At 41.1% G+C, this 16,452-nt stretch overlaps 1 protein-coding gene across 7 annotated transcripts in view; it reads left to right on the top strand.

Annotated features, from left to right (window-relative positions):
• Nucleotides 1-16,452, top strand: part of SYT9 (synaptotagmin 9) — a 256,658-nt gene that overhangs the window by 46,104 nt on the left and 194,102 nt on the right. For all 7 annotated transcript variants that reach the window (XR_004731282.3, XR_008475172.2, XR_008475173.2 and 4 more), the window contains exons 2-3: nucleotides 4,333-4,684; nucleotides 14,438-14,984. Coding sequence is in view for 3 of the 7 variants with exons in the window: in XM_009007611.5 (XP_009005859.2) it covers nucleotides 4,333-4,684; nucleotides 14,438-14,984 (899 nt within the window). In the remaining 4 variants the exon portion in view is untranslated. The remainder of the gene's footprint in view (nucleotides 1-4,332; nucleotides 4,685-14,437; nucleotides 14,985-16,452) is intronic.

The following is a 16,452-nucleotide window of genomic DNA, read 5'->3' on the forward strand; positions in this document are numbered from 1 at the left end:
TTAAAAAAAAAAACACTTGCAGGAATCTTTTAGAATTATAGGTGTCCAGCTGGAATGTCTTCTGGGTCCAAGGTGTCATGATGTCTTCTATCTGATGTGCCAGGGATGTTGCTACAATGCATCATGTCTTATGACTAGGGCTAATAGCCACTAGAAGAGGTTTTTGACAAACAGGCGTGATTACAGGACATCCTGTGCCACACCTTCCCTGGGAAGAATACACTCTATGTCAGCTCTGAGTATAGCTTTATGCATAGTCACCCCCAAAGCAGCAAAGAAGAATACTTCTAGGGATTCGGATCAGAACTGGTTTGCCATTTGCCTGTTTTCATCTCTGAGTAACTATCTGGTTATTACCTTGACTTTTGGAAAAAAGGACTAATTATCCTATTCATATCTTTAGAAAAATTACCTCATGATTATTTTTCATGTCATATATTTTTCAATTTTTAAAATGAGATATACCATAAGTGACAATAATATATCTAATGAACACATATAAAAATTAATAATAAAACAAATGGTCATGTACCTACCACCTAACTGAAGAAATAACATCTTGTCATTCTAAGCTGATGCTCCCTCTCCAACTTTGGAGGTCATGGGTCGGAGGTGGGAAGTATGGCCTTAGTGATACTGAAGTAGCTTTCTAGCACATGTTTCTGAAAAAAAAAATAGAAAGGTACAAATGTACTATCTAGAAGGCATACTCAGCTATTAGTAAACAGTAGTACAGACAATTATGCTTGGTGTCTGGTGTGGCTGTGTAGGTCACCAATAGTGTTTCCTGCAGGCATTTCTCTCTGGGCCACTGCTAACTCACACAGCACCTTTGTGTAAATCAGAAAAAAAGCCACTCCTGCTATTTGCCATAATTTAAAAAATAACAACATGCACAAAAACCTATAATGACTATGAGTGTAACTGGTGCCCCTAGGGCTTACAGGCCACAACCCACACAACAATAATTCAAGGTAGACATAGCAGATGGTACAGAGCTCCTCAGGCAGGCTTTGTCACTTGCTGAATGCCTACTATGTGCCAGGAACTCTTTTAGATTCTTGGCACTCAGTGTTGAGATGGACAAGATCTCTGCTCCTCTGGATCCCCCATGACTGGATTTCTGAGCAGGCTGTTTTGTGAGTGCAAGAGCTGTAGACAACTAACAAGCTGGAATTGTTCTTGAACTGGGTCAGAGGTCCTGCGGTTACTAGTTAAAAGTGAGGCAGAACTTCATTTTACTCAATATGCTATCTATGCCAAGTGAAACCTGAGAGGTCATGTTGTGCTAAGCTGATGAGTTAAGAGGTCACATGGGGTTCTTACATTTATGATGACCCTATGTCCTAATTTTCCCTGGACACTCCTAAGCATCTTATCCCTATGTAATTCTTAATATAACCCCTTGTCTCTCCTAAACGTGTCCCAGCTTTGGACAGTAAATTATATGACCACATAAATTAGCTTTTGTTGTTTTTGTGGCAACATCCCTTTAAAATTCTAGTTACTTAATACACTAAATATTTAGGTTTTGCTAATGGATCTGTGGGTCAGCTGTAGCTTTGCCCCAGGTTGTCAGTCATGTTTTAGTTTTCTCCTTGTTTTGCACTTTGGGTTAATGCCACAAGTCTTCTCATTATGGCAGTCAGGCTGGACAATCAGCTCTTATCCGAGAGCTCTTCTTCTCATGCAGAAGGTGGGAGCACAAGGGACCTCTGCTTCAAGGTGGCATGGGCCATGTTCACTCGTATGTCATTGACCAGAGCAAGTCATATGGCCAAGACCAACATTGGGGATTGGGATTTATGCTTCTCCCTTGGAGAGGAGCCCTGTGATAGGACACAGTGACTATTTGGTGAGTAATAATACAGTTATCTCATCACATTCCTAAATCCGACGTCCTCCCAATGTGCCCCTCCTCCACCCTTTGCTGGTGGTCTCCTAGCAGTGTCTATCTCAGGACAGAGTTGAAGTGATTAACAGAATGTACAGAAGTTTTGTCTCCATTTAGATTACAGAATGTATTAAGGGATTTCACTGCTATGTAGAACCTGTTTTGTGTTAGAGAAGGTAGGGATCGATGTTTGCAGCCGGATTACCTGGGACAGAGTTTCCTCCTTCCTGGTCCCCCAGGACTGTCACCCATCATAGAGGTCTGCACCAGCATGTTCTCTACTCTCCTGTGCGAGTGGTCAGAACCAGGTCGCGTCTGGGGTCAAACCATGCCCCCCCTGCCTCACGTTAGGCTCTGTGAGGTATACTTCCTAGCCCCTTTCACTTTGTCCCCACAGACTCCACTCTCTGTTCCCCAACCCTGCCTGTTGCTCTGCACCTGGGATTTTAAATTTCTCTCAGTTTCCCTTCATTTGCCTGTATTAAATGTTCACACCGATGGGCTTTTCTTTTAAAACAATTCCAGACATTCCTCAAAGTTACTGGTTAACTGATTAATTGGTGATGCTCTTTCTTATTTTCTATTGCTTATCCCATTTCCATGGGATTTGAGGAGATAAAAGTGAAAAAGATTTGCACAGTTACCCATATTGAAATTTTAACCCCAGTATTTTCAAACAGAGATATAATATTGTTTCACTAAAAGGGTGAATATTGATTGGGAAGCAGAGAGGAAATACGTTAAATCCATTACCAGCCCTGGCAGCTAGATTTCTTTTAAGAGCTGTTTTTGATAAACAGTTTTATTAGTTCACAAGAATGACCAAGTGCTGTCAGAGTCATGTTGAAAAGCACATGGATGATAGTTATTCAGCTTGACTCGGTAGGTAAGTGACTTGCAGGAGGAGTTCCCATGCATGATTCAGCAAAAATACAACTTTGTCCCAGATCATGGTATGTTAGCAGTGCTGTGCCTAGTTGAAATTGTGAGTACCAAATGACTCATTTCTAATTTTCTCCTTCATTAGAATATGAATCTGTGAAGACATGTGCACCTATCATGTTCCTCATTGTATCTCAGAGCTTAGCATAGCACTTGGCATTAGTAGGCATTCAGAAAACTTTGGTTGAAGCAATGCAAGTATTAATGATGGGCAGTAGAGGCAAACCCTGGGGAGAATCCTTGGGGATCCTGAGTGTAATGAAGCGCAGTAATGACAGGAAGGGTTCTTCTTTAAAATAAAGATTTTACAGCCACCATAGTGCCAGAAATGCCTTCAGATTGATGCTCAGCCTCCCTGGCTCTACTGTAGCCTGGGGCAGAAGCCTGGAGTGGGTGAGCTGTTTTGAACCTTAGGGGCACAGTCATGGATATTGTACTGCCAAGACTTGCTGAACCCATGGGGCTGTGGTTCATGATCCATGTAGCAGATGCTGCAGTTACCTGCCATATCCCCTTACCACTTCAGTGTGTGCTTGTTGACCTCCAATGCAGCCTCTGCATTGATTTCAATGTGGGGTATTCCTGACCACTGGAGCTTACTTTGTTCATCTGGGCTGCAGATTTCAAATGATGGGAATTTAATGCCCTTTGGGAAATGCCCTCAAATTAACAACTAAAGAGAGCTAATGTGTAATACCTTGGATCCCTTGTAACTTGGGTAGAGTATATCTGAGGTGTATTAGGCCTCCCCAGCAGGCTTAATCTTTACTCCCCTACTGTAGGAACTGGCTTGATAATGAACCTTTTACTGGCTTCCCTTTCTCCTTCTAAATAATGCTTTACCCTTGAATAATTCTTTTAGGGTGTGCTACTGGGGAAACCCAAACTACAATATTCTATCCTGGGTCCTGAGGATCTGCCACTGAGTGGGGGTTGTTCTTGTAGCTGCAAAATCCACAGAAGACTTGAACTTCATTTTGCTTAGAACCTTAAAAGTTAATAGGAAAAATAGAACCAAAAAAAAGCACTCTGGTTTCTCTTAATTTAAGAAGTTGTGACTCACACAGTTCCTCGATTATATTATACAGCTCTCTAAAATGACAGAGTAATTTTTAAGGACATTTGGAATTGCCCTGCTCAAAAAACATTAATGATTGGTGCTGCCTGTGGGATAGAGTCTTATTTGACTTGAAGGGCATTCTAGCCCCCATGAATATATTCATTTTCTTGCCACAGCAGGCTGTTTATTGTTTGTAAACATAGCCTGCATGCCATGTTACCTCCTGTGTGTTTTTGCTCACCGGTCCTCTGGCTTGTGTATGAATTCTCATTGTCACTGCCCCAGAATCAAGGAACCCTGCTGTGCGCCCCAGCATGGCCTTCCATAGTCACCTCCCAAGGGAGGAATGGATGAGAGGGTCATTCTGCCCACCCTATGCAATGGGTGGGCGTGGGAGGAATGATTACACTGACCTTTGATCTTCGCTTCTTTGCAGATATCTCAGTGAGCCTGCTGACCCTTGTGGTCACTGCCTGTGGTCTTGCTCTTTTTGGCGTGTCTCTCTTCGTGTCTTGGAAACTCTGCTGGGTTCCGTGGCGAGAACGAGGCCTGCCCTCTGGTAGCAAAGACAACAACCAGGAGCCTCTTAACTACACGGACACAGAGACCAATGAGCAGGAGAACAGCGAGGACTTCCTAGACCCTCCCACACCCTGCCCTGACTCCTCCATGAAGATCAGCCACACCTCCCCTGACATTCCCCTCTCCACCCAGGCAGGGGTTCAGGAGAACTGTGCCCATGGCATCCGCGTGCAGCGCCAAGTCACAGAGCCAACCTCGTCGGTTCGGTTAGTAATGCCTCTTCGTTTCTGAATGCAAGCCAAGAACCACACCATTCCCCTCTCTGGCAACAATAGTACTGATTGGTCAAGGAGCCTATAACCTTTTAGATTTCCCTTCTGTATCAGAGACATGAATATGGGGAAACCCCATGCTTCCTATGCTGAAGTTAGGTTCCTGAGTCCTTCCTGGTCTCTACTTAGTTCATAAAAATAATAGTTGACATATTAAGACTTAGCATGTGTGAAGTACTCTATAAGAACTTTATATCCATATTTTATTATAGCTTGCAACTTAGCATGAGATGTACACTATTATCATTTTTATTTTATAGTTGAAGAAACTTAAGTCCAGGAGATTAAATTTTTTAAAAAGTCATATATGTAAACACCCAGGTCAGGGTTGGAACCCTGGTTCAACCAACACAAGAATCTGAGTTCTTAACCACTCTTCCCTGATGCCCTCCTACTGCTGTAGAATTTATTCCCTGTGCATCTCACCTATCCTAACAGTCAAGCACAGGCTCTCTTCATACTCCACGGTGTGGCTGAAGGTATTTGTCCATCTCCAGCCTTTGGGAGGGTTACAGAGTAACCAGGTCTGGATCACTCTCTTTTCATTGTCTGGATGCTTTCTGTTCTTCAGCAGTAGAGAAATAATATAATGCAGTGATAAAAGGCACAGTCTCTCAAGTCAAATGTATTGCCTTTACTTACATGTGTAAAATTGAACAAATTATTTAAAACTCCATGTGTGTCCATTTCCTCTTCCTCAAAAGAGGAATAGATAGTACTGATTTGTAGGTGGTTTTAAGACTGAAATGATAACATGTGCTGCACAGTTCTGGCACCTAGTAAATATTCCAAAATGCGAGCTGCCATTTTGCTGTTAGTATTGCTATTACAGCCTCTCCCAAGGCTCAGACGTTGCACAAAATTGTGTTTGAGGCTAAACAGACAGTTCTAAATCACTGGATATAAAAACTCATTTTCAATAAGAGATTTCAGGAAAAGAGACTCAGGAAGCAGCTCTCTTTAGAATGAAAATATTGGCCTGAGTGATGGCCAGAGGAATAGCGTGTGCTGTTATTTGGAAAGTATAAGCACAGTTTGGAGGTATTTTTTAGAAATCTTTATTGTTTGTTCTCCAGAAACAGAAATAAGACTTTACCCTTTTCATGTTAATTGAGTTTATCCTAGAGGCTCCACTCACTCTCATTAAGTGGGATGGAATATGCCAGTTTATAATTTGATTGTTTTAGAAACTTATTTTTGCATTATTTCCAATTCTGAATCAAAGAGGCAAATCTCAAATATTCCTTCGTGAGGAGATGGGTAGTTGTTTGCCATTTGATTTAGAAGAAATCCTCAGATTTTATCACTAGGATTTATCTTCAGATTTAAGACTTAAATATAACTAGAGCTCTGTTTGATGCTGTCATAAAGCTCATGGAATGTGCAGACTCATAATCAAATCCTTTCAGTATTTCAATAACTAGAGCCTTTTAGGTGGAGTCTCCATTGAAATTTCCATCGAAATTGTCTCCTATTTTGTTCTACTCTGCATGTAACTTTTCTGGTCTCGGTTCCTCCAATATATAGTGGTAGTACGTACTGTGATCTTATTAGATTTGATCTGAGAGCTCTGCCATAATTCTAGCAAACTGATAGCAATGATGTCACTATAATTATCACAATATTTATACTGGAAAAGCATATCAGCACTCTGCATATCAGTAAGTATTTGCTTAAAAAATAAAAACGGTTATCATCACTACTGATTTGTAGAAATTGGATAGAAGGAAGAACACAAAGAGGTAGAGTGAAGGAATTATTCCTGTAAAATGCACTCTGTGTTCAAATTTATTTTAGTTTGGGAGGCATGCAATTACATTATCTTTTCTGATGGCAACGATCAGGTTTAGCAATATCTGAACTACCATAAGAAAACCACTCTTTCTAGCTGCATCCGATCTAATACTGACAATTTTCATTGTTATGCGTTTAAAACATTCATACCTAAATTGCTACTGACCTAGTTTTATGGGGTCTGTCTGGAAATACATATTCTTGTCTCAGGATCTCACCACAATAAGAGCAGTGCATGGTTCCTCTAATTCTTTGGGAATTGAGTTGCATCATGAGAAAATGCACACACATATACATCCTTTTTGCTAACAAAATGGAAAAAAACAATGAGGTTTCCTTTATGCCTCAAAGCATTTTTAACATTCTTCTTTAAGTAACATATTTGATAACCATATTTAGGGAGGGGAAAGATAACCTTGGCTGAGAGAGCTCTAAACAGTCTGCTTTTTCAGCTACTGTTTCTTCTCCTTTCTTTCTCATTATGTTCTTTGCTTTCTCCCTGCCAACACTGTCTTCCTTACTGCTTCCATCCTGCAGCCATTATCACTGTCTCAGGGCAACCATTATCTCAGGGTTCCCAGTGCACATAAGACATAGCCTCCATCTAAAGATGTCTTCAGGATCCTTGCGATTGGCACAGTTTTTGTTGCAGCAATTACATCAAAGATCTCAACCTCACCTGGCCTCTTCAGCTTGGTTGTGTTCTTGGATATGTTTGGCTGACGCGGTGCCCTTTTGGAATGTCTTAAAGATGAGCTTTGTTTTATCTTCTAAAAATGTTTCTGATCAGAATGACTTTCTGTTGTTCTTTCAAGATCGAGCATGTTAGGATTCTGTGTCTAGTTATCTCAGTGACTATTAGTATCATCCAAAATTCCTGTTAATTCTTTTTGATTTGAATGAAATTCCTTTTGTACAGTGACCCAATATGCTGGAAATGTGGATGTTTTAATTTTCTCAGAATTTTTTAATACCACAGCTTTATAAAGTTCTCTACTCCAAATGTATGAAAATCCCTGGATCCTCAAAATAGAAGGAACCTTGAAAGGCCATCTAATCCATTTACTGATTCATGTCCTAAGATGAAAGTTCATCCTGTTTTTTTTAAGTCTTCTCAAATTTCTTATGTAACACTTCAGTTTTTCAAAAATTTCAATTACCACACCACAAACTCCTTATCAAGTCTGTTAAGGCTTTGCATGATAATTCTGCACAGTCTGCGTCCAGCCTTACCTATGGCCAGGGCCACCATGTTGCAGAACCCTAGGGGACACTTTTAACATGAATTCAATAGGAGACTGCATGGAAGAAGCTCGTTATACTGTAGCTACACTAGCCTTTCCCTTAGTTCCTTCAGCTTCCCAAGCCCCTTCCTGCCTTGAGGTCTTCACACATGTTCCCTCAGCCAGAAATAGTTTTCCTTTTTTTTTTTTTTTTTTACCCTTCTCAGGTCCTTTACTTCCCTAATGCCTTATGTGAAACATCACCTTCTCAGAAAGGCCTCCCCAGCCACCCCATCTGAAGGCTGTGTTCTGTTCCCCATTCCTTCCCACTTTTAATTCTCTCTTGCATTGCCTTGTTTTCACTCCTTCACAGGATTAAATTATTATTATTATTATCATTTTTCAGAAGGAGTTTAGCTCTTGTCGCCCAGGCTGGAATGCGGTGGCACGATCTTGGCTCACTGCAACCTCCACCTCCTGGGTTCAAGCGATTCTCCTGCCTCAGCCTCCCAAGCAGCTGGGACTACAGGCACATGCCACCGTGCCTGGCTAATTTTTGTATTTTTTAGTAGAGATGAGGTTTCACCATGTTGGCCAGGCTGGTCTCAAACTCCTGACCTCATGATCTGCCCGCATCAGCCTCTGAAAGTGCTGGGATTACAGGCATGGGCCACTGCACCCAGTATTAAATTACTTTAAGTGATTATTTATTGCTTGTACTCCCCTCTAGACTGAGTTCTGTGAGCCCAGAGGCCACACCTGTTTTGTCTCTTTTTATCTATCCAGCCCCTAGCAACCCTTGGCACACGGAGAAATTCTTTCCATGAATGACTGACAGAATATGTTGGTGAATATCAGGCCACTTTTCTCTTGCTCATCTGACAAGAATGGCAAAGGGCCAGAAGTATAACTGAGTGGAGCCTGTAATGGTGAGGTTGGTAGGAGGCCATTTGTCCCAGGTCTCACATTCATTAAGAGCCCCACGTTAGGTGTTTGGCCCTATCTCTGAATTAAGCAACTCCATAGAGTTATAGAAATATGCTGACAGAATTGAAAGAGGAAGATAACCATCACACTCTAATTTAGGTCCCATGACTGGTCACAACTCCAGTAAATAGTACACAAAACTTAAATGTTGTAATTATGCTATGAGTAGCACATTTCTATTAAGTTATATTTTTGTGTGGTGAGAACATTGGTTCAATGTAAACATCTAAAACATAACTCTTGAATCATGTTTATTTCTTCATATTCAAATAAGCTAACTGCTTTAAAAGTGGAAGTTGCCTAGACCTATCTCAACTTCCATGAGACTCTGAAACCATATGTAAATGAGTATTTTCTCTACGGGGCTTAAAATTATGAGAAATTATTTTATCCATAGCATTTCTGTATTTACTCTAGACACAGATATTAGGCATTTGCTATGTGCAAAATTCAGTATTAGGTGGTGGCAATGAAGAGAGAAAAAAATATATAATCCTGCCCTCAAAAGACCCATAGCAAGAGCACCAATTATACACAATGAAGTCTCAATTTGTTCTTTAGAAGATTAATCTAGAAAGAATATATAAGATGCATGGGACAGTGATGAAGACAGGGGCCTGTCAGAGGGCCTGAACTCAGCTGGGATCAATGGGAATGAAAAAAGTTATATGACATGAGCTACTTTAGAGAAAGTTTTGGTGAACAAAGGCTCATCTTGGTTGTAGAGGATAAAATATTCAAGGTTTCAAATAGGCTTAAATTGGGAGGGAGAGGGAGGAAGCAAGTCTTGCCTCAGTGTATCCACCTGTACTTGACCACACACCTCCACTGGCCCCAAGGCCTGATGCCTGTCTCTTCATTATCTCACTTACGCTGGAAGCCCTTGAATCTTCAGACCAAGAAAGCCTCAGATTTCCACTTCCTCCTGCCCTTGTAGTCTACTAACTGTGTCTGTCCCTATCCAGGATTTCCCCTTCTTCTGTGTCTGCCTGTGGTTCAGGACAGACCAACTCTCTCTTCTTCATGATCAAGGGGAGTTTTGAAGAAGAAAAACAAGATCCTTTCTCCATTGTTTCCATAATTCTCTGCCTTGACTTGAACATAGGAAAGAAACCAGTAACATTTCTGAAACAACAATTTGCTTCTATCTTCTCTCTCCTTGAATCCTGAAGCCTGGCAAACACTGGTGCCCAAGAACCAGGGAAAGGACAGGTCTGGTTTCACCTCTGAGCTGGGCTACTACAGTGAAGGAACATACCTTAGGGTGCACTTGTTCATGGCTGCACAGGAAAGCCCGAGATGGATGGGGTGTTGGGGATATGAGTGCTGGCTTGTACAAAGTCTGAACTCAAAGATGCAGTGTATGTGAGGGACTCTGAAAAAGCTACTGGGCAGAAGAGCTGAAAGTCCCATCCTGCTAGAGAGCTGCGACCAAGATGAAAATGGAGTTAATGTCTGTATTGAAGTCTACAGCATCAGCTTGGAGGTAGCTAAGGATGCAACCAAGTTAAGTAAGCAAGCCCACCTCAAGTATCATCTCCTTCACAAAAATTTCCTCAGCCAGAGGGCTTTCTCCCTCTCTTCTTCTAGGACTTTCTAATCCCTGATCTGTACTTAATCCTCTGCCCCACTTTGTAGTTATGGGGTTGTGGGGACTATCTCATCGCCTGCCTGGACAGCTGTTTCCTTCAAGACAGTGACTACATTTTTCTATTCTGTACCTTCCACCTTATTTGACACTTGGCTTTGCAAATTCGAATTTGTTGAATTGCCGTATGTCCTGTCTCTTAAGAGCTGATTGACACAGTTGGCTTGTTGGGTGATAGTTTAGGGACTAACTAACCTAAAGCTGGGACTGGTTAATTCACATTTGAGGAAAGGAAAGGAGGAGAAAACCCTGTACCTCTGGGCTTCTGACCCTTCCTGACCTCTGACTGCAACTCAGCACAAGGCTCAGATTTCTCCAGGTATGAAAGTATCTTTTTGAGTTTCTTATGGGAAATCTACTTTGCACATTTTGTTGATTATCTTTGAACTCAAGCTTTCCACAGCTTCAACCACTATTTTCCAACTTAGGTTGGGGTAGCCAAGTTGAATCTTTAATTTCTCTTTGTTGTCTCTTCCGTAAGAGGAAAATAGCCTTTTCCCATCCAGAGAGAGAATGGGAGGTGGAGGAAGCTGAGAGTTCCAACCCCAGCAGCCAGCTTCTCTGCAACAGCATTAGAATGTGGCTTATTTGTAGAGGAGATCATCTCTCAACCTTCCTTCTGACCCACTTTCTTTGGGGTCCACTTTTTTTAACAATTCATGGTGCACATTAAGTTCTGAGAACAACAAAATACAGGACTCCCCATACCTACTCAGAGGCCTGTCTGCTTCAGACATGGATCTCTCTTTGCTACATTCCTACGTTCCCTCAATGTCATTCATGTCACTTAGTGGCATTAAAATTCTAGACCTTTGCTCTGGGAGCCTCTCATTTACTGCATTCAAAACCACCTCCATTTACCATCTAGAGCCACCTCACCTGGGATGAGGCAAGTTCAGGTCATGGCACTATATTCCTTATCTTTCCTCCCTCTTGCTTTTTCTTCCCACCTCTGTTTAAGTAGCCTATGAGAGCCATAGAATATTGATTTTCCATTTCCTCCACCTCCTCTTCCCCTTTATGTCCCTGGGGCAGTCTCCCTGCTCTGCTTTCTCATTTTCAGCCCCCATAGCTCCAGAGGTTATATGGGGAGGTTATGAGTTACCCTGGTTCTCTGGCTGTTCTAAGCTTCACTATTCTATTATGCCTCTCCCCCAACTCCAGTAAACTCTAACTGTCTTCTGGATGGAAATTGAAAGAGATTGAAAGGGAGCCCCAGGAGTGAGAATCTGTCATGCCCTGTTATAGTCTTTGCTATCTGCTTTAAGCCACTACCTTACAGTTAGATTCAACTGAGTTCCCAATAGTAAGTGTGATTCTGAATGGAGGGGAAAGTGTTGGTAATGAAATTAATCATGTAAAATGTTTGAGTAGATAATAGTATTCATATCTGTGGTTTTGTTTGTTTTTTTTCTGGTTTCGGGTTTGTTTTTTTTTTTTTTTTTTTTTTGAGATGGTCTCTCTGTCACCCAGACTGGAGTGCCCCAGCATTATCTCCTCACCACAACCTCTGCCACCTGCATCAGCCTCCCAACTAGCTGGGACTACAGGCATGTGCCACTATGCCTGGTTAATTTTTGTATATTTAGTAGAGACAAGGTTTTACCATGTTGACCATGCTGGTCTCAAATTTCTGACCTCAAGTGATCTACCAGCCTCAGCCTCCCAAAGTTCTGGGATTACAGACGTGAGCCATTGCACCTAGCCCGTAACTGTGATTGGTTTTTAAGAGGAATCTTCAGCTGTATAGGGAGTTTTTGAAGGGATTACTGTGCAGTGGGTTCTCAGGGAATGAGATCTTTTTTTTAGGCCTTGAACTACACCAACAAGCCCCTTTCTGTGCTGGCAATCCACTTTGGTTAGGAAGAGTTGAGCATGCAGGATAATTTCTCTTCAGATTTCATGTCTAAGAAAATATACATGTAAAACAGAATATGTCACACTACTAAGTAGCCAAATCTATGTATTTTTAATTAAAATTAAAACTATGGTAGATTAAGTCCTACAAACAAGGGTGAAGACAAATGTTGCTATGATGAATCTAGTGCCAGTACTAAGAAAATTCAAAGGTAAATTGTATTGCACTGAGTCTGCCCAGCAACTACCTGGGGAGCAGAGAGACAGGGCCTAGGGCTGACATGAGCTTGTTGTCTGGGGCTGGATTGTGCAGACACAGAATTGTTGGTCCACCACAGACTCATCTGAAGAAGGAGCATCCAGTGGATCTTGAGGGTGCACTTTTATCATGTAAACAGCACCACTTACTAGACAGCACCTAGAAGGATAGGAACTGACCCAGGACATAATTATGGATGTTTTTCGAATCTAGCCTGTAAAGAAAAATCAATAGCAGAGGGAGACAGGGCTGGCACCAGCCTATTCTGGCCTCTACATATGGCAGGGTACTTCTCTGCTGCCTCCCAACCCTTTCTGCCCACAGAGTCCAGTAAAGTGAGACTCAAGCTCTGTTCTAGCATTATATTGGTTCCACTTCTGGACAAGGGAATGACCTGGCTGCACTAGCACATAAAGCCAGTTTTAGATGTTTAACAGCAAGTCCTCCCTTCCCTTTCCTGCTCAACCAAATCATAAAATACAGAGACACCTTAAGATTGTGGATTTCTCTATAAGAGAGTAAAATCTCACAACAGCAACTTTCAGTCCACACAGTTTTTGTACATGTGGGAATGTATGTGACTGGGCTATGTCTGCCTGCTATGGACTGTGTTGGATGTGACAGGTACAAGTGACAGCTCTGTGACAGTGCTCTTGTCATACTATGTGGGTAATTAGTGATGAGGAGGCTATTTTAGGATAAAGAGGAATGCTCAGCATAACATCCATGATGACAAGGGAGAATACTTTCAAACATATCTGGGGTCCCTTAGTTCCATTTTTACATCTTTATTTCATTGTCTTAAGAAAGGAAGAGAAGGCAAATTTAAATGTTTACTCTGCCTCTCCAACTGTTTACCAATCCCTAAGAGACATCCCAGCTGTTCTCTTTCACCTTCTAGTAAAGAGGCTATTTTAATTAAGGTTATTGAGGGAATGCATGCAATACAATATAATGACTCTAAACTCTGAGCTAAAAACAAACAAAAGTAACCTTAAAAACAACCTTGTATGTAATGACTACTTCCCTCAATTTGTGAAGACATACACAGATCAGACAGACTTTAAGGAGAATTTTAGGGAAACTTCTAACCCAAATCAATAAACTTATAAGAGTATACTATATTAGCAAATATTTAATTTGCAAATATCAGTATGCAACCATCTTCCAGTTGAATCCGTACATGCATTTATAGTAGCTTATCTTTAATTTTTGTGCCATTAGTATTTATTTCAGAAATGAACCTGTCCTCTTGATCACTAATCACCCATGTGCACAGCAAAAGCACAGCCCCAATGCTGTCACTTGCCCCTGTCAGAGCCACCACAAGCCACTGCATGCAGCCACATCCCAGTCATATACATTTTGCATGAGCAGAAACTGTGTTCTTGTGATGAAATGATTTTATTTGAATCAGTAAGCATTCATATCCTTATAAAGCTATAAGCTAACGGCAAGAAATTCTGTGTCATTTAGAGAAAGATTCATTCTTCTTAAGGCAACACTTGACTATTTCAATTTCAGAATGATATTATATATAAGTTGAATAATTTTATTTTTAAAGCAGTTTGTATAAATCTTTACATTCCACCAGACGGGTAAGCTTCTTTAATGGCATATTAGACAGTTTAGAAAGTGTATTAAACCTTTAAAGCTCTGAGGTCACATGTTACTAGGTTCATTTCCTGATACCAAGTCTCAGTTTTGAGCTTCAAGCCTTAGAGAGCAGCTTAATCACGCTGATGAGCATTTTGAATTTAGGACACACACACACACACACACACACACACACTCACAAAGGCCCACAGATCTAAGCTCCTGACAGCATATAACAGTCTACCTACATCCCAAGCAAAAGTTTCTGAGAGACCCATAGCTAATAAGGTTATAACTTTGTTCTGTGTTGCTCTTCATTCAAGGCATAATTCAATCCGAAGACAACTCAACTTGTCAAACCCGGACTTCAATATCCAGCAACTTCAAAAACAGGAACAGTTGACTGGAATTGGTAGAATTAAACCAGAGTTATATAAGCAGAGGTCCTTGGATAATGATGATGGGAGACGGAGTAACAGCAAGGCGTGTGGGAAACTGAACTTCATTTTAAAATATGACTGTGACTTAGAGCAGCTCATAGTGAAGATTCACAAAGCTGTCAATTTGCCTGCCAAGGACTTTTCTGGGACTTCAGATCCTTATGTGAAGATCTATTTGCTTCCTGATAGGAAAACAAAACACCAGACTAAAGTTCACAGAAAGACCCTGAACCCTGTGTTTGATGAAGTGTTTTTATTTCCGGTTCCCTACAATGACCTTGAAGCACGGAAGCTTCACTTCTCTGTGTACGACTTTGACAGGTTCTCTCGTCATGACTTAATTGGCCAAGTGGTGGTGGATCATTTCTTAGACTTGGCTGATTTCCCCAGGGAGTGCATCCTTTGGAAGGATATCGAATATGTCACCAATGTGAGTCCAGCATTTCTTCATTTTGGCGGGGGGTGGGCATCTTAGTTAGCATGGAAACAGATTACTTATACATTATCTCGACAAAGTGTAAAATTTGTGTCAATGTACGTGTAACTTATTTCAGAACCTCCTTGTACCTTTTCAGAAACAGGGTTTTAACAATATTGATTTTGAGCTTTCCACATACTGTTCATGAAAACAACATTAAAGAATCACATTCTCTCTTTTCTACTTTCAGATTCTTAGCTAGTCCCTAATAGGCAGCAGATGTTCTCTGTCTTCCTTACCACATTTTCTTTAGAACTTTTTCAGGTTGTTTGTGCTAAATGGAAGCTGCCATTCTATTAACTGTAGTCTGAGCTAAGAGACAATTACCTGACTCTGAGAGCAGTAGGTACTTACCTATGTTCTCAGGTTGGCTCAAGAGCATTTTCCATGATTGGATCCTCAACTTCAGTCCTACAAGTGGGAGTGGTTGAGAAGAGTTGGTACCACATTTTTAAATGTAAAACTCACAAAATTCAAGTTTCAAGGAGGGAAGTCTGAAAAGAAACTATAGGTAATGACAAAACTAATCTATCAACAGTCACATCCAATTTAGGGCTCAGGAGAGAAGTCAAAGTGCTGTGTAGTGGTACCATATATCTATATCCACATTCTAAACATAAGATTTCAGATGTGATATTTCCATTCCATTTACATCCTTTTCATTATCCCACAGAGATGTATTGGCATTCCAGAAATAGAAAGGAAAATTGAACATTCTTAGGTAACTCTGATATTTTAAAGCTATTTGTTTCTTTCACCTGTCCAAATTCCCTGTGATAACTTTGTTAGCTTTTCTTCTTGAATATCAGCTATTCTGAGGCCAGCCTAGCTCTCTTTCTCTGCCATGGCAACCGAACAGACAAAGCACCACTGTCCTTATTCAGCTCAGACATGGATTCAGCTTGAGTCTGGAGCCTATTTCTTGAAAGACTAATCTCTGCCTAATGACCAAATACCTACACCAGTACCCCCTTATCCTCAGCCACTTTAATGAACTAGGGGCTCACCCATGCTTTGGTTGCCCTGTGTGACACCTTCTCTCCACATGCCACAAGGTTCCAGTGCAAACTTTGCTCTGATATCCAAATAAACAGAGTGTAGCATGGGATTCTGCTGGCCTTTATCATAATCATGAGGAAAGAAAGAAAGAAGCTGCAGCTGGATACGGTGCAGAGAATAGCAGTTGATGAAACCAAGGTGATTTGGGATATGGGGAAGGAATAGATCTTAAAATATTATAATGCATGTAAACCCAACAATGGATGCTAGGGAAAGCATGGATTGTCTCCCAAATCCCCCCATTGACAAGATCAAGAAGCAACATGAGAAGGTTTAAAGAAACAAAATGGGAAGGCTGCTTGTACAGAGATATCAATGGCTCAGGCATTACCCCTGTCACTGGAGTATTTACTAAGTCTCC

Source organism: Callithrix jacchus, chromosome 10 (assembly GCF_049354715.1).
Source record: "Callithrix jacchus isolate 240 chromosome 10, calJac240_pri, whole genome shotgun sequence".
In the NCBI taxonomy this organism is placed as follows: Eukaryota; Metazoa; Chordata; class Mammalia; order Primates; family Cebidae; genus Callithrix; species Callithrix jacchus.